Source organism: Gobius niger, assembly GCF_951799975.1.
Source record: "Gobius niger genome assembly, chromosome: 13".
NCBI lineage: Eukaryota > Metazoa > Chordata > Actinopteri > Gobiiformes > Gobiidae > Gobius > Gobius niger.
Genome location: NC_136864.1, coordinates 13301426 through 13328021, shown reverse-complemented (window position 1 = coordinate 13328021; position 26596 = coordinate 13301426). Strand labels below are relative to the sequence as shown.

At 40.1% G+C, this 26596-nt stretch overlaps 1 protein-coding gene across 1 annotated transcript; it reads right to left on the bottom strand.

Moving 5' to 3' along the window:
- Positions 1-921: 921 nt before the first annotated feature.
- Positions 922-23412, bottom strand: LOC306972873 (uncharacterized protein). Its single transcript, XM_079569580.1, has 28 exons — positions 23155-23412; positions 22407-22695; positions 21272-21654; positions 19629-19862; positions 18493-18660; positions 18271-18424; positions 17817-17895; positions 17541-17655; positions 17380-17479; positions 16899-17011; positions 16666-16815; positions 16497-16598; positions 15967-16173; positions 13469-13576; positions 9700-9815; positions 7070-7122; positions 6722-6888; positions 5837-6043; positions 5102-5212; positions 4870-5005; positions 4719-4794; positions 3905-4082; positions 3553-3697; positions 2915-3033; positions 2665-2838; positions 2468-2585; positions 1424-1580; positions 922-1344 (listed from the first exon to the last, which is right to left on the bottom strand). Exons 1-28 carry the CDS (start codon positions 23206-23208, stop codon positions 1203-1205), a joined length of 4155 nt encoding a protein of 1384 aa, XP_079425706.1. The 5' UTR covers positions 23209-23412; the 3' UTR covers positions 922-1202.
- Positions 23413-26596: the final 3184 nt, after the last annotated feature.

The following is a 26596-nucleotide window of genomic DNA, read 5'->3' as shown; positions in this document are numbered from 1 at the left end:
GTTTGATAAATTTGTCAAAACCAGCAGAGGGCGCTATATAGTAAAATAATGGGCCAGAGCTTTGATTTATAGATGCAATGATCAAACTAATAATTTATTTGAGTAAATGTTGGGTATCGTTTCCTTGTTTAGACAAAGTTTATGAATGAGAACCACTGATTAAGTTATAGTTGTGCTGTTTTTGGTTGTTTTTTCATTTATGAAAGTTGTAAGCCGATACAAGAATCGGCTAGGAAAGTATTGACAGATGGAAGGAGAGAGGGAGAGATAAATATACTTACACACAACTATAAAGAAACACACACACACGTCCCTATAGTTCTCTAAGATAAAGTTCTTTACTATTCTGTCCTTGTGTTTGTAACTTTTTCAGAGAAAAAACAAACTAAAGCACGCAAACAGCACACGCACACACCTGCATTTGTTGTTTTAACTGTAACTGCCCTCAGTATGTTCATGTTTGTTTTTATTGCTCTATGTTGTTTGATCTACTCTGTAATTAATAAAGGTTTATACATATACATATATATATATATATATATATATATATATATATATATATATATAAAAATTAAAAAGTCTTCAGCCAGTATTGGTGGAATATTGGAATATTTCTGAAACCCTTACAACTCCTTAAATGACTGAACAGGACCGGGGGGTCGGGTTATGTGCTATATGTGTATGGAACAAATAAAATGCGAATAAGTATAACTAGAGTAAATAAACAACTTTTTACAAAAAGAAATCTGCATTTTGAGAGCAAAAATACAGTGTGATTTGCTACATTGTATAGCATAAACTATTGAGAGAATGAGAAGAGACTTTAATTAAAATACTTGTACTGAACAAATAAAACACAAATTATTAAAAATGATCTTTATTGCATTAGAGACACATTCTACTAAAGTACCCAACGGTTCTGCAAGAGGTAAACCTATAAATGTAAACTAAATCCTGACATTTCCAACAATTAATTTAAATTCAATACTTAAAGATTTTATGTACAACTTATTCATACATTCTACTTGTTCTTAAATAATAAAAATCATTAAAGTGCTCCATTTAGTGATTAGTTATGGACAATGTGCATTTCTCAGCGAAGTCCAGAGTGGTACCGATGCTTGATTAATAGAAAAGTAAAAAATAAAAAGTAGTGTTTGAATGACATTGTTCACTGCAGTCAAACAGGCACTGGAAGCTTGTCAGGTTAGACTGTTCTCCTCTTCTCCCAAACTGAAAACACTTAATTCCCCACTTCGATAGTGAATTTTAGACTTGGCCCGGTTGTCCCCATTGTCAATTGTGGTCGATTCTTGCCAGCGTCCACGATTTGAGTGTCTTGAGCTTAAAAGACAAACATAAAAAAGGTTTATATGTCAAGCTAATTGAGAGAGAGTAACCTGATGATGCGACGTCTTTGTACCTAGTTTCTGGGATAAGTCGGAGTGTCCGGTACAGTTCAGTTGTAGATGGCACAGAAGGTCTAGGCGTAGGTTTTGGAGTGGAGAAGTTGGTGGTGTAGGTCGAGGATTTGGGCAGATAGACTGAAGAGGAAGACATTCGCAGTTCTGGTTCACTTCCTATAAAACAGACATAAACATGTATGACACATTATTGTTCAAGGCCAGCTATATCCAGTTTAAGATTCTGCTTGCCATTTAGTGCTAAAATTATAATGTTCTGTTAAACACTTTTAAAAAATATAGGTCAAAATGACTTGCAATATTAAAATGTTGTGGTTCGATCATGCATCATGTAAATGTTTGCTTGTTGCACAGTATGGCTATGCTAGTTCCTCTGACCTGACGTTGTGAGCGCCAGTACTTCGTTTCTTTTCCTATAAAGATTAGCTCAGACCTGCTGGAATAATAATAATCATGTTTTCTAAAGATTGCATGATGATAGATGATCATTTACTGTGTGTTCAAATCTTGATGTAACAAGTTCAGAGGAGAGACACCTGTGATCATAAAGGATTGATAGTTTGTCTTGAAGCTAAAGGCTAACATGCTATAGAAAATGTAATAAAAATATATACTGATTAAAAAACATGTAAGCAGGACAAGATGGTTTATATGCAGATTAGTTCATGTTTGATCCATTATTTCAAATTTTATAATGTATGAAATTAATGTTAGCCTTTAGCTTCAAGACAAACTCACTGATCCTTATAAACACACGTCTCCTCTACGGAAATATTTACACTGTAGAGCAACTCGTTAACCTGCAGTAAGTGATGATCATCTACCAGGAACTCACTGTCCACCACAGAATCTCTAGGAAATACGATGATTCAAATGGGTCCAAGCTGATCTTCATGCAAATTAATACAGACAGGAAGTACTAGCGCCCACAACTTCACCTCAGAGAAACTAGCGTAGCCACATCATTCCACTTATTGGAGCTTATGTGTGTTTAACTTACCAAAATGTTATTCTTATAAATGTTAAAAATGAGCATTACTTACTTATCGACAGTGAACTATGACCATCGGATGAAGATCCTCTCCTACGATTTGCAAAAGGCGTCATATTCAAAAACTGATTTTTGAGCCAAGCTGCACGGTCCTCACCAAATGCTCTTTTCTGTGTAGTAAAAAAAATAAACCTTTAAGATATGCCTCAAAGTAAGCATAGTAAAAAAATAAAAATAATAATCTCTTACATCTCTCTCCAGACGGATAGCAGCTTCAGTGAAGTTTTTCCGTTCTCGTTCAAAATTTCGTTTCTGTTCCTCAAAAAGTTTCCACTCCTCTTTGAGCCGCTCCTTCTCCTCTAGAGTGTAGCAGTCGTTCAGCAGAGCCGCCGTGTCATCGTCAAAGGAGGTGTACAGTTGTTGCTGTGCATTTACAACCAAAAATATAAAACGTTTCATGACAGTGATCAAACTCTCGGTGTAATGTGTAGATACTGACTTGTAGAAGCTGCTGCTGTGTCTGAATGAACTCTTTGCATTGTAGGACCTCTTGCCTCATCCTCTCCATCTCATCATCATGGGTCTGCCTGGGTATCAAGTCTCCATGGTTCTGAGAGGCTTCGAAGACAACACAAGAACAGGTAAAATATGTTAAGGTTGTAAACTTTCTGTAATTCACAACATATTTCCAAATTTTAGTATATAAAGAATGTCACACACTCAGATTTGGAAAAAAAAAGGACAAATTAAATATTCCGATTGTTGATTTGGGGGAAAAAAATGTCCAAAAAGAAAAGAAGGTTTTTGAAGTTGGAGGGCCCTGTACTTTTGTTATAACAGTTGTTGCCACAGGCGTAGTTTAACTTAAGTACTAGAAATGATAGAATAGCTTTAACTCGTGGCTTTTTCCTTCCTGTGACTAACATGAAGCCTTTCCGCTAGTAGTCTGAGCAACATCCATAAATCCATGGAGACATATTTGGGCTAAAAGAGGGCTGTGTCACCCTAACTCTGTTGAAATAAAAAAATATACGCCGCAGATGGCAACTTTTAAGTAGTCTTTAAACAGTTTTCTACCCCTATACCTTTTTTTTAATTCAAAACTAAAAAAAGTTTTTCACACATAACAGTTTTCACCTTGGCTGTTTAATTCCTCCATGTGGCTGCGGACTTTCCTCCACTGCTGCCGGATGCTGTTGGTGAGCTGCTCTCGGGCGACCTCACATGACTTGTCCAGTGATTCTCTGCCGGAGTCTGCCCTCTCCTCTGTGTCCGAGTCACCCTGAATGACACGGCAAAGATATGTCAAGTTTAAGCAGAATCTTGTAAAGCAATCTAAAGTTAACCATCATGTAAAGCCCCACCTTTAGCTGTAATGATAAAACCTTTACCATTAAGCCTTGAAACAACCATTTCAAATTCCACACAAAAAAACAACCCAAATCCAAGATACTGCCTTCAAAATGTGATGATAAAATGATATAAATACCTGCTCCTGGCTGTCTTCAGCGGTGGCTCCTTTGGACGTCTGCCGTGGACTTAAAATATGGATCATCTCCTTTTTCATCTGCTGCAGCACTTTCTTCAGCTCTGCGTTTTCCAGCATCAACGACCTCTGACTCGCCTCGTAGTCACTCAACAAGGACTTGTACATGTCCCCCTCATGGCTGTGAGTAACAAAATAAAATATATGTGTATCCACTTAATATGACCAACTTGGTAACCTATACCATAGATACAGACTGCAACGCGCCATGGAAATCTTGCACTCTTTTGTTCACATTTTCTGGAAGACTATAAACATATTTAGCAACTTCAAAATCAGGTTCTCGTGAATGTTTTTACCGAAGTAAAAAAAAAATGCACTTGATGCTTGTAGCATGAAGCTAATGTCAGCATTATGGTTAGCATGAATGGGCATGAACATTTGCTTTTTTTTTTTTTTTGATCAACTTTTTATTGGGGCGATGCCATTATTGCATTTATAATTTTATCAGTATACAGGCATAGCACTTTTTTCCCCATTTCTTTTCCCCAATCCCCCTTGAGGTGGGCATCATATCCGTTGAATCATCAAATGACACCCAAACACAGATACACTGAAGGCAATTCCTTAAAGAAAGATCAAAACAGAACAAATAGAAATGAAAAGAAGAGAAAAAAAAAAATCATAATTCAGTATTTGCTGAAGTAGTGGTGGAGTTATTGGTGAAAGAGTTATTTTTTGTAGGTGTTCCCTATGACGCCGTCTGTTAGGTTAAGGTAAAGGTATACTTTATTAAATTCATTCTCTCTGTATCTACCTGGCAGTTGATTTTGTGGTCTTCCAGTGGCTTCGTTTTCCATCTGCGCGTCCCAAACAGTTCAAGACATCAATGGCTATCAAGACGGACAAAACATTTTATTATTTGATTTTAAAACCATACATCATCTTGTGCCTATAGTGTAACCTACAGATTTTTTTGTCCTTTCTATCGACCAAGAGTTGGCTTAGGCGTTCTTTGAGTTTAGCAGTTTCCCTCTCTTTCCTCTTGGCGTCATGGCTGTACTGTGTGGCACGACTCGCAATAATATTTTGAAGCTTTTGAACCTATAAGAAACAACCCATTTGAGTCTTTGTAATGTACCGAGTAGCTTACGCTGTTAATAACACACACAAAAAACTCAAACGATAGAAACAACAAACCTCTTCCTTTTCGGTCCTTAGACAGCTTTGCAACGTCTTCATTTTCAGTTGAAGCTGCCTTTCAGTTTCATGCATACCAGACTTTTCCCTCATCGACAGCTCCAACTGGTCCTGGCACAAAAGAATTAAGATATTAAAATAACAATGCAAAATACTTTCAGCAGAGAGGGAGTATATAGCTATTTAGTTTTTTAACTTTTTTAACTTGTTAAACACATATTTGAAGAGAATGTTGAGCCAGTGAGGAAAGCTTTAGGCCATCACCATCACATGCTCCCATACAAAGAAGGTCCCATTGAAAGGGACGCTCTCATTAACTGGTTCATCTGTGCAGTTTGTTGAACAATGAATCATTGGAAGCATAAATCCTATGGGATGTGCAAGACTTGCCAACACAGCAGAATAGAGAGAAAAAGCTGCAAGGCACAAGATTTTGAGTACATAAGGTACAGTGATTTCTTTCTTTCTTTCTTCAATTTCTATTCAGTTTCTTTCAGTAGACCATGTAGAGAGGATAGAGGTTCAGAGCTTTTAGCTTAATGTGTAATATAAATATTTCTATAATGGGTTGAATGAAAAAGGGGTGGGACATCTAAGGTTCGTAGTTACTTGTTCCTACTTCCTTTGAGCAGAACAGCATTAAACATTTCTGTTTCGTTTTGTCTACTAGGTTTAAATTGATACATTTTCAGATGATGAATTCGTACTACCTCAACAGCAGCTTGCAGCACTGACCTTGAGCCTTGAATTGCTCATTTGCACATGCTCCAAAGTGCTGGACTTTTTGTACTGGTCCCTCTCGAGCTCCTCCATTGTGGTCATGTCTCGTCTGTGGATCTGCAGCAGCTCGTAGAAGGCGTTCAGGGCCGGCATCGCGTTCAGGCCTTGAGTCCCTGGTGCACTGGAGTCTATACATGAGGACAGGCCCAGAGAGTCCAGCTCCTGCTCAACAACAGACACAGGCATGAATGTGTGCATGTGCAGAATGGGCAAGAAAGAGTTTCATGTACAAAATATAAAAAAATAATAATATAAAATCACATAATAAGCAATTAGTCCAAAACAATGACTTTATGTACTGTATTATATAGTAACAATCTTTTTAAAGCCCTACTGGAATTCAGAATCCAATCACAGGGGAGCCTACAGAACATTCACAGGAAGAACAGGCATTTTCATACAGAAAGGCCCCCGGAACTTGAACCCGAGACTTTTTGCTAAGGAGGTGAGAGCACCAACACCTGTGTTACCTTGCAGTCTTATCGCAAATGTAAAGATATGTGTAGCTCTCCCTCAGATTTTAAAACCTCTCATTGGTCAGGTATCTTAAACAAATATGTACTTTTATGGAGTGAACCAAGATGGGAACATGTCTCAAAATTGTACAGAAGAAAGGAGCTGCATCCATTACAATGATCTAAATTCATGGGCCATTATGATGTACGCAGAAATATTCACATTACAGTATTAAAAAACTATGCAGTACTAGTAATAATAACTAAGGAAAACTAAGGACTAAAGAAAGCTAAAACGGACCAAAAGATTTTGACTAAACCTGAACTTCTCTGCAAATGTTCTGATATATTGTGCAGCCCTGATCAGGACGTAGAGTAGTATTACCTGGTTAACATATGAAATGCACTGTTGGACGTTGTCTTCGGTGCAAAAGGCACTGATGACATTGTAGGAGGCTCTGGACAGGGCCAAAGAGGAGTACATCGACATAATGTTGTTCTGCTTCGAGGGGGACATCGTCACATGTGAAATGCTGGATATCTCATAATTTCCTACAAAACACAAACAGGGACGGAGTTAGACTGACAGTGCTGTAGTTTGATCCACAAAAAAAGGAGAAAGATAAAATAGGTTGCTGGTCTAAAATAAGACGAGAAACTGGGTCATCCCTAGCAGAGAGGCAAATCAGCTCATCTTCTATAGCCGACAATATTTCAAAAATGAAAAGTATACCAGAAGACGCTTCCTTTGGCTCACTTGTCCACCAATCTCCCATATCACCAACATATCAGGATGCTACACAGGCCGGTCATGAGTTATCCCCCAGGAAGGAAGTCGGATTAGCAGCCATGCAAAAGACCAGAGGCTCCGACTGGGAACTGTGCCCTGCAAAAAAAGAGCATGAGATAGCTTAGTTGTTGTAGATAATCTGAATTTTGATAACACAGGATTATCAGTCAAATTAGAGGTTTAAGAATGACCTCCCATTTGGTTCAAATGTCCACTATAAAAGGCCCTGCAGTAAGATGAGCAGGCAGAGCTCAAGGGATTTGCTGAATAGGCCTTTTGACAAAATTAGAATAGGCAAGATAAAACAGGCATGGAGTGTGGATTATATAACCTTTGTTACTTTGGGACAACAAAGTGATCTCCTCCATACAGTATATGCAGGCAAAACAAGCTAAACCAGCCATCTCAAAGCTTATGTCATTCCCACAGGGCTGTAATTATTGTCCTAACTTGTGCAAAATGGTTGACAGGAGTTGCTTACACTATTACTTTATTATTTTATGCCACATTGACTAGCTTATCTACAGAACCAGAGTCTTATTCTGGCAGAGGTAGTTTGAGATAAAAAATTAATGGATCAGTAAAACCTGAAGCAATAGTTACTTATTTGCAGGCGAGCATGGCTTGACAACAACAACATCATCATTTAATAACCAAAAAGCGATGGATTAGTTAATGTTTTCCTATTTCATTAAGGAAATCAGGTTATTTTCCCCAACCAACTACGAACAAGGAGGAACGCTATAATAAAGTTGACCGTTGTTTAGCCGTTTCAAGTGTTTAGCAGGGCAAAATGATGTAAGGAAACGTGATCGAAAGCCACTAAAAGACATGCTTTACAATGTTTGCAAACCTGTTCGGTGTAACATACCTTAGCTTGAGGGTAATTAAGCCAGAGCCACGCCAAATAGGTCAACTCTCGGCTTTCTTTCTGACGCGCGTGAAGATATCAACATCCCTGGCGAAGGAAGCGCAGCGTCGAATCCAGCCGCTACTTCCACTGTACAAGGTTTGGGGGGGAAAAAAATAATAATCTCGCGTTTTTAGTATCGCCACGGGACACGATCAGCCTGTTACCTCCGCAGCAGGAGAGAGGAGTGTTGTAGATGGGTGTTTTTTGAAGTCCTGTCGTCAGTGGCTTTGCTCCAATCGCCGTCGTTATTGGAGGCTGCGTCGCGAGGCACGCAGTACGGGAGGCGCGCATTGGACAGGGGAGATTATGCAAATGAGGGGCACGTCAGGGGGACGTCAGGTGTCACCGTGAGTCCAGCAGGAAAAGCGTCTCTGGACAGGACAGGGTCAAGTCCATAGTCAGGGTTTATTCAGTTTATTTGAGTCAAAAAGGGGAAATAATACTAGCCTCTTTTTGACCTTCTCCAGCTATTATGTTAATGTTGTAATAAAAAGTATAAAACAAACAAAACTGAACAAATGAGGCAACTTGCTTTTATTATAAAATATTCAGAGAGAGACACCTGATTGCTTTAAGACACATTACACATTACACATCTACTCTTATAATCTAAAAATGGCATTTATCGTTAATGATATTTTTTATTCACATTACATACGTACTTATCTACATATTTTGTTCATAGAATGAGAGTTTTTGTTTTATTTAGACTTATTGTGTTAACCCCTTAACCCGTGCCTTGACCAAGTGCATTTTCTCCAGTTTTACCCAAATCTAAAAGCTGCTTGACTGGACACCGCTTTTGAAAGCAAAGACCTACAAAACTGATTTAAGATTTTTCCTTGCTTTTTTAATCGTGTTAAAGTCATTTTTGTTGTATTTCGATCATGTTTTCGATGCGTTTTTCTCAAATTTTTTTCTTCTCATATTTGTCAAATGTTTTCCACGTTTTTGCCACATTTATGTCACATTTTTTTCCACATTTATGTCACTTTTTGTCACGTTTTTTCCACATTTTTTCCACATTTATGTCATGTTTTTTCCACGCTTTTGTCACGTTTTTACCACATTTATGTCACATTTATGTCAAGTTTTTTCCACGTTTTTGTCACTTTTATTGATTTCTTGCCACATATTGTTTTGTGTACTGTAACTGCAATCAAGCCACAAATATGTGACCAAAACATGTCCAAAACAGCAACAAAAAGGACGAAAATTGTAACGAGGAAAAAGCTTAGGTGAGTTTTGTAGATCTTAGCTTTCAAATGAGGCGCTACACCTGGCCTACAGGCTGTACGCTCCAGTCGAGAAGCTTTTAGACTTGGGTAAAGCCAAACTGGAGAAAATGCACTTGGTTAAGGCTCGGTAAGAGGTTACACATACCATGCCTATTTTGTAACCATAATAACCTACTGTTCAAGACACTATCATTTCAGCATTTACAGTTTAGTTACAACAGCTGCTTAAAACAACAAAATGTACATTTCTCATACTGAGGAGATAAAACCTGTCCAAATAGATTCAATAAAATACATGCTTTTTCAGGCAACAACCAAATGTTGCCAGAATGTCCTTCTTGATGTTTCCTATGACCATGAATAAGACCATGTGCATGTGTATGAGGCAATTTGTGCATTTGTGCATTTTTTCCATTTTTCACCCAGGGCAGCAGCAGAAGGATTTATTGGTCTGGTATGTCCCAGACTCAGGCCGGTCTCTGCACTCGGCTATGAAGGCCTGGAGCTCCGACTCTGGTATTTTGTCCTGCTGATGATGCTAGAAAGATAAGTATTGAAAAATAGGAGGCATTCATGAGATATCAAGACAATAGTTTTAACTGAGACACAGTTCAGTTACTTCAATGGTGAATTTTCTGATAGAATAATTAGGCATGGTTTAAACTGGCACAAAGCTGAGTGTCTTCCTTGTAATCACAAGGAATATAAAATATAGTGTTAAAGGTTTGGGTTTCGGGTTTGATAGCAATTGATTAGACTTAAAGGTGCATTATGGAACTTTTTAGACGGGGAATAAACCTTGATATTCATGCGTAAACTACCTTTTTGTGACCCAATGTTATGTGTGGTTAGCATGGCGCCTTTATTTTCCATCACAGTTGCTTCTCGTAGGTTTTGATGGACCCTCTTCATGGTAACACATACATTATACTGACCCAGGAGCATGGTGTAGGCCATTGTGTTTGAAAGTAAAGGTGCCATGCTAACCACCCATAAAGCTATCGTGTCACACACAAGGTTAATTACGTACAAATATTATTATTATTTTTTTAAATTGTAAAAAAGTTCCATAATGCCTCTTTAAAGGGGCTAGATGCAAGTTAGCCATTTAACACTCACTACCACCACCTCAGGTCATACGTGTAACTGCAGCTTCTATATTAAGCTCATGCATGACTGCACTTCGAACCCAAAATAACACCTTTTTGAGTGACAGTGCAGGATTTTAGAGCCAGTTGTGGTGAACAGGTCTGGGATCATTCTACATCTTAGGACATTGTTGGAACATGTAGGGGGAGGAAAATACTTAATTTAAACATTTTTAAACTCTGTATAATCCCTTTAAAGCCACAAGAAAAAATAGCAAGTTAATTGATCCCTATTTCTCAAATCATTCAATGTTGGTTAGAAATTAGTTATAACAATATCACCAACTCATACAGCTACTGTATCTTGGAACCAGTGAAAGCCCTTGTGTAGGAGCCATATAGAGGTTTTGGTGATTTCCCCAATGAATGAATGGCGCGTGAGTGAGTACGTGCACGCGCTTTGTCACGTGCTTCTGCACCACGGTGATTGGTGGCACCGTGGGAGTGGTTTATATAGTGCGCGCGCTCACCTGGGCTGTGTGTTTGTGCTGGGCCTGCATCATGGCGGTGGGGTGAGCTTGGGGAGAAACTTTCTGTTGACCGTATTGTAGTATTTTCACATCAAAAGAAAGATTTGCACTGTCTTATTGAGGTTTGGCATTTCAATTCAACATCATCAAAGTAAGTGCCTGTTTTACTGCTTTGATCCCGAATAAACCCTCGTAAGCTGTGCAATTGTTCTGACTGCGCGTCATCAGTGTTCCAACCCCCTTGCCTTAGCCTACCGTGGCGTTTTGGATACGTTTGGAGTCATACGCCACAACATTTTGTCAACAGAAAACTCAATTGTTGAAGCGCAGTATCAACGTAGTGTCGGACAACTCTGGATGTTTACGATCGCTATCAAAGTTGTGAACGATAGACGTGAACGCGCATGGATCCTATGCAGTGCCCATTCATTCACAAATCTGCTGCTACGCTGCACACGCTGTTTGCCACAGTCGCTTCGGCTACAAGCCGCGCTATGTTTTCGTAAACATTTTGGATTGTTTGTCAATGTGCTATTCCCCATTTGGACGCTGCGGTGCTTTTACAAAAGATGAAGTGCTGTTTGTTATTGGGACTTTAGCATCCACCGCTACGCAAAGTAAACGAGGGTGGAGCTTAAGCCTCGTGAATGGTTGGGGTGAAGAATAACTCGTTGTACCTTGATAAAGCAAAAATAAATAAGAAGAAAAATAAGGAAAAAGAAATAAAGCGCTGTGTTCTGTGTGTACTGCAGATTTTTGTGATTTCTGGATTTTTTGTGAAAGAAATATGTCAGATAAAGACGAGTCAAATGAAAATGAAACTTTTAAGAGACAACGAAAGCTTACGTTTAAAGCTTTTGAACAGAAACTGGAAAAGCTTCAAAATGAAAGAAAAGCAAAAGTAAAACAGATAAAAATTGCAATGAAAGAAATAACAGAGCTGATGAAAAGTGCTGAGAATGCTGAACAAGTCCGCTCATGTATTGAAAATATGTCCAGTCTGTTTAATGAAGCAAGCCAACTGCATGATGTGGTCATTCCTATGGTGCCAGCTGATGAACAAGAAAAACAGAACGCATGGTTTGACCACGTTGAAGAGCATAAATCTACTTGTGTGGAAGAGGCAAATAAATGGCTCTTGGAACTGCCTACAGTCACTGATGCACAACAGATTCCACCAGAGGGCGCTGTCGACCAAGAATGCCTCCCACATGCAGATCCTGTTTCCAATGACAATATAACAAGCATTTTGAAAACTGTAATGGATCTGAAAAGTACTGCAGTGGATATCGGACCAATCGACAGTATTTCTAATGCATCTAATGGAAAAACAAGCAAGCGCAGTACTGTCGTGAGCAAGTCTGTTTCAAGTACCTCTTCAGCCCGAATAAGAGCAGAAGCAGAAACCGCTGCTCTTATGGCACGTCAAAAACTGTTGAAAGAAAAACATGCTATGCAAGAACAGCAAGACCAGCTACGGAAGAAAATGGAGGAACAGCAAGACCAGCTACGGAGGAAAATGGAGGAACAGCAAGAACAGCTACGGAGAAACATGGAGGCGATGGACTTGGACATGGAACTCGCGGCTTCTTTGGCTAAAGTGAATGTGCTAAAGGCTTCTGAAGGTTCTCGTGTGTCAGCTAAATCTGATGGGATGAACTCCTATTTACAAAAGAGTAAAAATACACACTTAAACGTGGATGCTCCTACATTTGTGCCTGCATACAGCACACAGCCATCGCAAACAGAGGTCACGAAGAACATGATACCTGCAGGCAATGTGTCAGTTAAGCCCAAAGCAAGTTACCAAACTGAGTTTCGTTCTACTCCGACTGGGGCCGGCCTGCCAGCATTAACATCAGTTGCACTCCATCAATCCGTTCCTCCTATCCAGCTTGACCAAATCTCACCTACAACCAAGCACACTTCCGATCAGCGTCTGATTACAGTGCTGGAGAAGCAGAATGACATTACATCTCTACTAGTTGAACAACAGTCGCTTTACCTGTTACCCAAACGAGACCTGCAAGTATTTGACGGTGATCCTCTTCGGTATCGAGCCTTCATAAGAGCTTTTGAACACAACATTGAAGACCGAACTCACAGCCACAAAGACTGTTTGTACTACCTCGAGCAGTATACTAGAGGCCAGTCTCAGGATTTAGTCCGAAGCTGTCAACACCTGCCAGCTGCTCATGGGTACATTAAGGCGAAGGCTTTGCTACAAGAGCATTTTGGAGATCCATTCAAAGTAGCCTCCGCCTATATGGACAAGGTACTGTTGTGGCCTTTGATAAAGGGAGAAGACCTTAAGGCTTTGCAGGCCTACAGTCTACTGCTGCGTGAGTGCTGCAACTGTATGGGAGACTCTGCGGGTGACCTGAACGTGCCCACCAACATGCAAACTATCGTAAAAAAGCTTCCTTACAAGCTGCGTGATCGGTGGAGATGTGTGGCCTGCAATCTGCAAGAAAGGTTTAATCGCAGAGCAACATTCTACGACATTGTGGAGTTTATCGAGAGGCAAGTTAAGATTGCAAGTGACCCTATCTTTGGAGATATACAAGACTCACCTGGAACTGGAAGAAAAGAGTCAACACCTGGATCTTTCCGGACAAGTACAAAACCTCGAGGCAGTAGTTTTGCCACCAATGTAGCACCTGCTGAGAAGAAAATGGAGCCTGTAGACAAAAGAGAAGAGAACTTACCTGAAAGGTCGTGCCTGTTCTGTGGAGCTGGACATTCTTTGGATGTTTGCCTTCTGTTGGATAAAAGGACTCAAGATGAAAAAATGTCTTTTTTGAAGGAAAACAAAATGTGTTTCGGTTGTTTGTGCATTGGGCACAGAAGCAGAGATTGCAAAAGGCGTCTCACGTGCAGAGTATGCAACCTGAAGCATCCTACGTTGTTGCATATCCACTCCAAAACAAGGCAAATAAGTTCTATACAGGCTAATGGTGGTTCAGAAAGTGCCAGAGAAGGTGCTGTGGTGTCTGTTCAGTCCAGTGGATTAACTGGGGCCGGCAAGCAAGACTGTACGCTGTCAATACTGCCCGTGAAGGTGAAGTCCAAAAGGGGACAAGAGACTCTGATCACTTATGCGTTCTTGGATCCAGGGAGCACGGCCTCATTTTGCACCGAACGTCTGATGAATCGACTCAACCTCACAGGAAGGAAGCTCGGGATCCTCCTCAGAACGATGGGACAAGAGAAAGTTGTGGACAGCTACATGTTGACAGATTTGGAAGTGGCTGGTCTGGACTCGAACAACTTTTGCGACTTGCCGGAGATCTTCACGCAAAGGAGCATGCCTGTCCACCGAGGAAATATTCCACAAAGAAAGGACCTCCAACGTTGGCCGCATCTGAGGCACATAAAAATACCAGAGGTTGAAGCAGATGTGGATCTCCTTATTGGCACTAACGTACCTCAGGCGCTGGAGCCCTGGGAGGTGGTACGTGCAGTGGACGGGGGCCCTTATGCCATCAAGACCATCCTGGGTTGGACGGTGAATGGTCCGCTCAGAGGAGATTGCCAAGTGGACAAGCAGTATGAGCCGCCTGACGTCACAGTCAATCTTATCTCAGTAGCAAGATTGGATGAGCTGTGGGAGAAGCAGCTGAAAGTTGATTTCCCGGAAACTCAACAAGATGAACAACATGGATTATCAAAAGAAGATGAACGCTTCATGGAGTCAGTCTCGCATTCAGTAAAGCTGATCAATGGACACTATAGCATTGGATTGCCAGTAAAACAAAGATACCTCAAATTGCCAAACAATAAGACAGTTGCAGTTCAACGAGCGTTCAGTCTCAAAAGGCGCTTGTCTAAAGATCCGACCTTTCGCTCTGATTATGTCAAGTTCATGGCAGAGATGCTGGAGAAAGGCTACGCAGAGAGAGTTCCACCTGAGCAGTTGACTCAATGTGATGGAAGAGTGTGGTATATACCCCATCACGGTGTGTATCACCCTACAAAGAAAAAACTGCGTGTGGTCTTTGATGGTGGGACCACATACCAGGGGACCTACATGAAATCACAGCCACCTGGATTATTCGAGAAGGCTGAATGTTTATGCTCGTCGTCGCTGGAAGCAAGTGCAGTACATGTCTAACCTGTTTTTGGAAGCGTTGGTTGAAGGAATATCTTCCAGGATTGCAAGAGCGCCAAAAATGGAATCGTGCTCAAAGGAACTTCGTGCCTGGAGATGTCGTCATGCTCGTGGATGAAATGTCACCGCGCAATTCATGGATTACAGCAAGAGTTTTGGATACCGTTTCGGACAAAAATGGACTAGTGCGTACAGTGAGGATTAAAACGAAATCGAGCACTTTGGACCGTCCGATTACCAAAGTCTGCCTTCTGCAGGAAGCGGATGAGCAGTGAAGATCGTGTGGATTATAACTCTGAACTTTTTCGATATGGATTACATGAACGAACTTGGACATTGCTGAACTATGGACTATGACTATGACTTCTACACATAGACTCTAAAGGACTCAGTTATGTTTTACTTTTTGCCCTTGGTTATGGTTCTGTCTCCTACTCCTGTTAATGGTGGTGGGTAATTATTACCATACAATAATTAGGGGCCGGAATGTAGGAGCCATATAGAGGTTTTGGTGATTTCCCCAATGAATGAATGGCGCGTGAGTGAGTACGTGCACGCGCTTTGTCACGTGCTTCTGCACCACGGTGATTGGTGGCACCGTGGGAGTGGTTTATATAGTGCGCGCGCTCACCTGGGCTGTGTGTTTGTGCTGGGCCTGCATCATGGCGGTGGGGTGAGCTTGGGGAGAAACTTTCTGTTGACCGTATTGTAGTATTTTCACATCAAAAGAAAGATTTGCACTGTCTTATTGAGGTTTGGCATTTCAATTCAACATCATCAAAGTAAGTGCCTGTTTTACTGCTTTGATCCCGAATAAACCCTCGTAAGCTGTGCAATTGTTCTGACTGCGCGTCATCAGTGTTCCAACCCCCTTGCCTTAGCCTACCGTGGCGTTTTGGATACGTTTGGAGTCATACGCCACAACACCTTGTATGTTTGAAATATTCAGAAGAAATTTACCTTAATGGTCTCATACGTGTCAGTGATCAGGGCTATAAACAGGCTGAGCACCATGTAGATAAACAGGGAGATGAAGGAGTACAGATAGATCCTGCTGAACAGCCAGACCATGTAGCTCTTGTCCCTCATGTTCAAGAAGGTGGCATACATGTCATCTCCATTAATCAAAGAAAACAGGCATTCGGTCACTTTATCCAGAGTCCTGAACTGCAAGAACAAGTCAAAATAATATCTTTGTTTAATACAGTCAGCTTTGATCATGTTTTATTGAGTATATAAGGAGTAGAATGCGTTTACTTTGTCATGATGTGGCCCAAGCACAATCCACCCACAGAAGCAGTAGCCGAAGTAGATCATCCCAGCACAACAGCAAAAATCTGATCACATTTGGGAATGCTGCCCTCAAGGTCAATATTAAGATCTGAAATCAAAACAAATGTGGTATCATCTATTGCACTTTTCATGTTCCTCTGCATGTGCCTGGAGTAAACCCAGACACATGTAACTCTGCGGTAACAGATCCTTCTTACGTTGTACTTCTTGAAGAATCCAAAATAACGCATGACTCCGACCCAGACCAACATTGTGGCAGTTCCCAACAAAATACTGCAGACGTCATAGTTGGTAAGGAACTGCAAAAAACAGACTTCACTTTACAAGACAGAACCACTAAGTTACGAAGCTCTCTGAATCCGATACCTTTGTCTGTATTCCGATCTTAAGCACAGACCCAGCGATGGTCAAAACGTCACTGACAATTATCAGGATGTACCAGCCATTGATGAACTCCATACGGTCGGACCAGCTTACAATTTTATTCAAGTACGCATGGAAGAATATGTTAAACTCCTGAAGCAGACAATAGACAATTTAACGATTTAAGGGAAATCCAGAAGAAAAACATACAGCATCCTTTAGTATTCTGTACTCACAAATTGAAGTTGAATGCCATTGATGATAGAGCGGACACAGAGGATAAAGGAGGCAGAACAGGCTAAAATCACCACTGAATCGAACACCAAGAGTCCATAATTGTTTTTATCAGCTATGAAGAAAGAAACACAAACTGAAGTGCATGAGGACAAAAAGCTATTCTGTCTAAGTTTAGTTTTAGTTTCAATATCAGCAATGTAAGCAAAAAATACTGCATATACAACTACAAAAGTTAATTCAATAATGTACATGCCAATACAGTTTAATGCGCTTGAGTAAAAATGTCGCCACCATCAAAACGGCTACAACACTGCCTCAAATCAAAGAGGAAGGCCTATTTGGCGCATTATTCCAAATAATTTGATTGTAAGACAAGAAAAGTGACTTTCCACATTTGTTGACATGCAGCAGCTGTACAAATATCACAACGCTGCTCTCTGCTGGTGCCACAACATCACAGATGTGTATTGTTGAACTCACAAGTTCCTTCCACTGTCCAGTCTCTGCATTCATAAAGCGTCACATTACTATCAACATCGACGGTGATCCTTCCACTGTGGGCGCTGTTGTCAAAAATGATCTGGGGTAAAAACACAATATACTATGAATATACTATGAATACAGAGTTCTGCTTCACTCACAGATGTTGGATATCGCACCTTGATTTGGAAATCATAGCAGTCTGGGAGCTCATTGTGGCGCACTGTCTGCAGATTTATGGACTTCAGAGTGAGGTAGATGTTCACTGACAGAAGCCTACAGGAAATTAAAGACTTTGTTAGTACAATTTGTCTTGATAGGGAAAGGTTTACCCATTTCATTTGACAATAGTATTCTATTTTCAACAAATTATTACAACATAAGAAAAGCTAAAGCAGCTGTTAGTAAAGTGGTCCAACATCTGCATTTAGACTCACCTTCTAAAGTCCAAAGTGAAGTTGGAGTGTGTATCCAAAGGTGCGCCCACTGAGCTCAGGGGAAAAACAGAAATACACTCTGAAAAATAGACATAAAAAGAAAAAGATTGGCTTGGTCAGCAACATGAGCCGTTTTATTACATTATTTGCATTTTTTTTCTAGGAAGAAATTATCTCCATTACATAGTGCATTGGTGGACATTAGAGACACACTTTGTTTGTTTAGTTGGTTAAAACGCTTTGTCAAACAATTATTAATCGTTGATCATCAGCTTTATGTCATTGTACATCGTATTACAATGTATATGAACAAGAAATCTTTCACCAAAAAAACCATATCATCATAAAAAGGCATTTATTATTTATTAAAGGCATCTATACAATTAATCAGTATTTGTTTTTTAAGCCCATGATACCACCAGGCCGGGAGCAAATGTAGCAGAATCAAAAGTACCTTGCTCAAGATGCGGATCAATGTTGAATGTCTCATTGCCTGGATCAATGCTGCTGTTTCTGTAGAAAACTTTACAAAGAGACAGAGGAGTTGGTTTTCCCTTAGAAGCCTCATACGCAAGATTACCCACAGTCAGGTTCTGGAGGTGAATATACTGAAAAAACATCAAATATAAACATGAATGCACGTTCGCTGAATTGATTTACATCGCTCCATAATTACCCTGTCGATCACATAATAGATGTGATCATATAAATCAGCTTTGGTGTAAATGGCAAAAGTTTCCATTTGATGGTCCTTGAATCCTTTGAGAAATAGATGTTTGAACGTCAGCAAACTTTCGTCTTTAAAAGTCACCATCATTTCATTGCTGAGCCCAAAAGACACCAACTAAACAAATGAGAAAACATTAGATCACACACTGTATGTAACATTAGAAATGGTAAGGCTTTGAAACAGCATTTTTAACATGCAAGAAATTATCTCATCATAATCTAAACGAAGTGATGAAATAATTGTGCTGTACTTGGACTAAACCAGGGGTCGGCAAGTTTGCGTCGTGAGGGCCGATTTTCATCATTCCCAAAACACCCAAGGGCCGAACCTCAACATTGTAGCCTAAAGTAAAGAACTATTTTCAGCAAATGCCAATGTTTTTCATCAGTTCTCAGGTGGCAGGGCTTTGGGACCCACCATTACCCTCGGATGACGAGCCGAGGACCCAAATAAAACTGTCATTTCTCATATATCATATAAATATTGTATATTCCACACAAGTTTTTGTTGAACAAGCAGTAGATTTCCCATTAAGACTGAAATTATGATCAAAACAACCCAATAACATTCATTTTAACAGAGTAGTGTTTCCATGCAGTTTCAGATGGAAAATATTGAAATAAAGTTCCTTGTAGACTTGCGACCCACTGAAAATTGTTCCGTGACCCACTTTTGTGTCCCGACCCGCCTGTAGAGAATCACTGTTTAACATTATATATGACCAAGCGGGATGTTCTGACAGGACATTAAAATACTGACACTATTTCTCGCATTTTTAGACAACTTAAACAGATCTCTGATTTGCACAATAATATTTCTCAAAATCATCTTGGGGGCCAGAGGTTGTGTGCTGGGGGGCCGGATTTGGCCCCCGGGCCTGACGTTGCCTACCCCTGGACTAAACCTTAACATAAAAACCAGGTCAGAACTAAAACAGGACTAATCTGGTATTGAACTCGCTCAAAATCTGAAATATGCAACTCCTGATGCAAAACAAACCAGTAATAAATATCTTTTACAAAACCCAGCACACTAGAAGCCCTTCATTCTCATTATTTAGAACCATATTTGTCGCCTTTCACCTGTGCCGTGATGATCACAATCTTCAGTATCTGTATCAGCAGTTTCCAGGGTTTGCGGCCTCTTGCTCTGTATTTCTCACAGGGGTTCATGAAGAAGTACTTGAGCTTCCTCCTGAAGTCGTCGACGATGTGGGACTCCGAGTTTCGAATGTGACCCCTCCATCCGTACTGACCGTGGACCCCGCCCGGCCCGGCCCCGCGCGGGACCAGCGGCTCGGACTCCTCCATTGCACACTGCACACCAACAGAAGTGAATGTAACTATACCTTCGTGTTGTTCGCTCACCATGAAGGTACAGTTCCATTCCAGTCATTCTGATGTTTATCAAACGGGTTTTCTCACACAAGCTGCCACTCATTTTGACTGGAAATGTGTCTATTGGTTACATAGATGCCTAGAAATAAAACAATGCCCAATTCTATTCAGTGAAAAGAAATTACATTGATGGTGACTATTAAAGACTATGATCAAATACTACAATTAAAGTGAATATAGTAAGATTAATTGCAATAAATAATGTGCTAGATTGGCTCAAATTAAAATGTCATGTTGATAATTGTTTTTAATGTGCAGGAATGAGTAAGTTGCCTAAAAAGACACTGTTTTTTATTACCTGTTATTACCCGTGCATCGAGGAGCTGCTTGACAATAACTGTGAACCTGAGCTGTCAGAGTTCAACACAATAAATCACTGTCACTCCCTCACTGTTTTCTCTACACACACACGAACATGTCACAGGTGAAAACAAAATGTGTACCAGCCTAAACGTCCTCAGATGATTAAAGTAGCATTTTAACAGGGGCCGTTTAGCAGGTATTGACCTTCCACTTTCTATTTAAAACAGTGTGTCACAAAGTAAGTAGTGTCCAGTAGCAACTGACTGAGTTACAAAACCATTGAGATATTCTTCATATAAGATAGAAAATATAAAAAAACACTCAGAGTATATGATCAAGCACACAGTTCATGTCACCAAACACAATATTCAGCTTGACTTTTTACATCCATTAAAGCACGTCTTAGTTTGGACCAATAGGAATGCCTTAAAACATAATCAAACAGCACAGTGTTTACAGTAGTTTGAACAGAAATAAAAAAAACAGGAAATGAACATAAATGGTATTTGTAGTAGTTGAAGAGCATGTACATCTGTGTATATAGTGGTATAGCCCTAATGTTAATGCAGCTTTGAAATACAGTATGCAGCTGGAGAACATTCACTTTATAGGAAGCAGAATTGAGCAGTGTCAGACATACAGGCCGGCTTCTCAGGCAGAATGAGTCCAAACTCACAACAAAGTCCCCGAATACAATCGTTTTTTTTTGGAGATAGTACCAATGTAAAGTGAAAAAGGTTGTGTCAAAGTCCAGTTGAGTACAATGTAAACAGAATTTAATTAAGTTTAATGTTAAAATGGAGACTATATAGAAAGAACCTCAAAACTATTTAATTCCTGAACAATTTTGTCATGGCCACCCCAATGTGATTTTGCTATATTTCCACAAGGATTTATTTTTCATACTGTATTAACTTTGGGTAAAATAGTCTATGATTTATGCCATTAAATAAACAACTGAAAACTCTGAGTTCAGTTCAGTATCCAGTTCATTTGTCCCCATTCGTCGTTTGGCCTTCATGTTAGAAGAGGTTCCTGGCTGAATTCGGAGTAAGTGAGCGCGACCGGAGCGGCTGGAAGTTGGGGTCTCCTCCAGTGCTGCTACAGCCCGGAGAGGCAGCGTCTATATTTGACGGGGACTCGACGAGGATCTCGTCTGGCAGCGGTGGGGCCCCGGGGTCGCCGGGTCTGGGGAGGCTGGAGGAAGTGGAGGGGAGGTTAGCGCTGGCCACGGAGCACAACTCTGACCCCTTCTGGATAGACATGAGGTTAAGCGAGGCCCCTAAATCTGACGTTGCGGCGCTCTTCTCCCCGTCGGGGTGGAACAGCATTGTGGAGGTATTGGAGAAAGAGAGGTCCGAGGTGGAGGTAGTGCTGGGAGTCAGGACAGATGAGCTGGAAGCCGCTGCTGAAAAATGTCATGAGAATTTTTAAATGGTCAGATTGAGACAACCACAGATGCGCTAAAAACAGTGCATCACTGACTAAAGGGAAGTGGGCTCAAACCAGACAGGATATAACAAGAGTTTCACAGTGGAGTATTAGTTGTCAGTAAGCTGTTATTTGAAAGTATGCAGTGTTAAAGTATTAAAATCAGCTTTGAGAAGGCAAAATGTGAATGCAACAATTTGAATGGTTCACTTCAGTGACCATCAGTCAGTGGCTTCATTTCATTATGTGGCCCTTAATCATAAAAGTTTAGACATCTCAGAATTAGTTAATCTTTTTAGTCTTTTTTTCCCCCAACCAACAGCATCTTTGTACAATATAGTGTTACATTTTTATTCTAATACCAGTATGTTAACGATACTTTGTTTACAATAACAATACTATATTTTTTCACTTCCTATACTAAAATATTTGTCACCTAACACCATAACACAGTATAATGTTAATAATGTGTTAATAATAATGCCAATAATGTTTTGTTATTTCACAAAAAATACCTTTTCTTTTAAATTTGTATCATTTATTTGAGACTTGACTGAAAACTTGGTATCTAAAGAATAATACTTATTTTTTCAGTACTTGTTTTCGATTCCGATATTTTTTGTATGCCAGTTGTATCCAAACCTTTTCCCGATCCCATGCTGGTATCGTGTAATGGTACCCAGCCCGAGTGTTGACACATCACACCACAAAACCCCGACTGATGCTCACCTCTGAGAGTCTCAAGCTTTTCATTCTTGGCCTTTTGCAGCTCGTCGGTGAGTTTGGTGATGATGAAGGTCTGGGAGCGCATCTCCCTGATGGAGTCCAGCAGCGCGTCCAGTCCGTTGGGGTTGTCTGTCAGAAAGTCCAGCAGAACCCCGTTCCTCTTCCTCCGCGTGGTCCTGCAGCTGATCTCCTCCGCATCGTCCCGGGTCAGGATCCGCCGCGACCTCAGGAAGTCCACGTGACGGTCCGCAAGAATAGTGTCACACAGGTAGTGCCGCATCCGGATCAGCACCTGGGAACAAAACAGAAAGGACAGACAATAGTTTTTATTATTACAAAGCTATTACAAGATTGAGAATGAAATATAGTCATGAAATATTGTAAAAAACAAACAAACATGTTACTATAAATAAACAGTTTCTTAATTGTTAGACAGTTATCAAGACAAACTATTGCAGTATTATATTCTTTATCTTTGACAGTTCACACAATGATCTTTTTCCACAACAACCATGTAAGTCCTGTGCTGACTGTGAGTAAAAGTGAGAAGTGTGTGGTTATGTAGTCATAGTGTGGGTGTGGTGGGGATTTCCTCTTTTAAACGGGCCTAAAGAGGGGCCAGCCGGCTTCAAGACAAAAAAAAAAAAAAAAAATATGACAAGTTTACATATACATTTGCCATTACAGACAGATCAGACTCTGTTATCTACTTTTACTGAGTTAGGATCTGAATCCATGTGTAATTACTCACGTCTTTTTTAATCTCTGTCATCTCTTCCTCTGTCAGGTGAGGACCTTCCATCATTTCGCCCCCAAAGAATAGATCCAGGTGTTCAGAGCGAGAAATGGCGACTGTAAAAACTTTGTTAACTATTTATTACCAAAGCTATGGTTCACCCTGGCGCCTCAGGACACGGGCGAGGGGTGGGAAATGTTGCCAAACATGACCAAAAGTTAAAATAAAGCGTGGCTGCGGTCCATTTACGCGTCAAGAGCAGGGGAAAAAGTAAAAAATCCCCGGACTTCCTGATTCAGTCGAGGTTTACGTCGACGCTCACGGGCCAAACAAGTGCTATGATGACATAAACACGTCACAAGTCATGCTAGCCAGGCTAATGCTAATAATAAAATAAAATAAAACCTTTTATTATAAAGTGAGAAATTACTGACGATTCTTTGATACAAATGAGAAATCTATAATCCCTTATATAACTTGTTAGAGTGAGGGCAGGTGGTAGAAGTTTCTAATTCCATCCACTAGATGTCAGTGTTGGGCTACGGTTAACCTTGTGAGACTGTCCATGTGAAAAGCAGGATATCCCATGCACTTATGTTTTTTAAAGGTTCAATAAAATGTTCATTATGCAGAATGGGAAATCTGACCTCTCTTATATTTATTTTATTTGATAGGGACATGTGTGAACAATAAACATGTACCACACTACAACATTTATAGCCAAGGCTAATTTGCAATGTCCGTCCCTAGAAGGGCTTTTCAAATTTACACAGAAAGTACAAAAAATACATTTACAGTAACATTAATTCATTAATTCTGACATTACACAAAGGAAGTGCATTGAGTGCAGACTAAAAATTATTGCATACTTGATCTCTTTTTAAAATACGTTTTAGTTCATTTTTAAAAGCCCCCAGATCTAAGTCCTGTTTCAGCTCAGGAGGCAAAGAGTTCCAAAGTTTAGCACCCTGGACGGTAAAAGCTGACTGTCCAAAGGTCTTTTTTCTAACGGGTACTTTCACATTTCCATTAGCAGCTCCTCATGTGTTGGAGCCCACTGATCGAAGTGGAACTATGAGCCGTCTGAGAACATCAGGGGCTTGGCTGTGCAGACATTTGTACAGTATATTATGTACAGTATATTATGTATGCATGTGCTACATCTTCAAGTGACAAATCATATGAACTGGTAGGCTATAGCTTTGTGATAAATACAATTGCATGTTGTTGCTGTCAAGTCAGTTTTTTTATTTTTTATTATAGCAGGCCTACTGCCTAGTCACTAGTGTAGCATATTCTGCAATAACCCCTTTAACTGTCTGGTGAAAATGGGTGTAACACACAATGATACTGAGGTATTATAGGCTGTGGTGATATGTTGCATTAGTGGCGGCATCACTGGTTCTCCACTAAAAATAGGAAAATAGCAAAATCATTTGGTATTACATCTTCTAAATCTTATTTAAGTGCTAAAACTGGAAGTATGAAAGTCTGGGCAGAGGTGTCCGAGCTTTTGTTTTTTATCAAGGGCCAGCCAGGTCAGTTCAGTCACACATTCAGCTGGGTGCAACATTTTAAACCTCTTAAAGGAACAGGCCACCGTTTTTACATACTGAGATATGTTCTTACCTTAGCTTAGACAAGTTGATGCGTACCTGTCTGGTCACGCACAACGACCAGACAGGTACGCATCAACTTGTCTAAGGTCAGTCAAGAACATATCTCAGTATGTAGAAATGGTGGCCTGTTCCTTAAACCCAACTAAGCATCAAAAGAGGGACAAAACACAACAAAACAGGCGATGAAAACACAGCAAAACAAGCAACAAAGGCTTCAAAATAGGAACAAAAACTCATGGATCAGTTTTCAGGCATTACTCTGGCCTATAAGCTGTAAGCTCCAGTCGAGAAGCTTTTAAATTTGGGTGGAGCTGATCTGGAGAAAATGTGCTCGATTATGGAGGGTTAAGAGGTCAAACTTTTCACCCCACCTTTATTTAGGGCTAGAATCTTAATGTCAGCTCTGTCTCACAATGCTTTTTAGGCTTTTAAGCGTGTGGATTTATTCAACTTGCAGCAAAAATCTCTGGCGATAAGTGCCAATTCAACATAAGCCTGAGGGCCGCCAAAAATTGGTCTGATGACAGCAGTCACTTTCACATCTCTGGTCTGGAGGGAATCATTTTAGTTAACTTTTAGCTACATTAAGTTTTTTATTGCATTAGTAGCAACCAGCAAACTCCACTGAAGAGAATGCACTTATCCCATGTTATAACAATAAAGTTTAATACTTGTACAGCGACTTTGGTGGTGTTATGTAATTTAGACACTTTAATAGTTTTATAATCCTAAATGTTTTTAATGTGATCTCTGCACATGTAGCTGAACATTTACAATCCGGTCAATTTAACAACAGTCACCCGTGCACTATATGATATTATCAGCTAATACTTTCCAAATTCTGCAGCTGCATCCTGTATCTTATTCTCTTACCCAACAATGTTCTGCAAATTCTTCTTATTACAGGCTAAAGTTTCCACTCTAAACCACAAGAGTCAGCGGTTTCCAGACATCTGCCAATGCTCTGAGCTCATCCTTGTTCACCGTTCGTCTGTGGAGACTGGCATCCTTTCAAACTCAGCCTCATAAGTGAAGTTAGGTAAGATAGACCTGTGTGCATGTCCTCTCCTTCATGTTCTCACACGATGTAATGAAAGGAGATGCCCCGATAATGCCCATTGTTCTTTGATGTGCGGAACTGGAGATGCGTTTTATCCTGGCAACTATTTCAAAGTAACCAGCAATACTGATCCGGACAGGAATGTAAGCTCGAGGCGTTTGCTCAAGTTGCGTTTTGTTTTATTTATTTCAAATTCTGTAAGGTCTTATCGAAATGGGGATGGATAGCAACCAGTAAACCACTTTGAAGACTTTCACTTTGGATAGTGTTCATTAAATCCAGTAGTGATAGTGGAAGTTGAAGTATAGCAGTTGAAGTAGTTGTAGTGGTAGTAAGAGTTGGCCAGTTGCTACTGCAATAATAATATTCCCAAAGCCCATGTTATTGCAGCTTTATTGCAGTAACTTGGGAGTAAGAGAAATAGTGCAACTTTGATGAATGAATTACAATTGTCAAAGTCAATGTTAAAAACGATATAAGCAAATTAGTTGTTTGAACTTTTGTTGTATAGTGTAAGGGGTAGGCCGATCTTCATCGTCAAAAGACCAAGTCCTTCCCTGGTGGACAACGTCAGGCTTTGTGTTTGAGGTTTTCAAATATCGTAGATAGGACTGGGTTGTTTGAGTTGACAACATTTTAACACTGTTCTTTGTTCATAAGCCATATGTTAAAGGCACACTATGCAACTTTTGAAAAAAAAAATCTTAATATTTGTGTATATTTGACCATGTAGAGACTTTATGGGTGGAGCATGGCATCATTGCTTTCCCTTCTATAA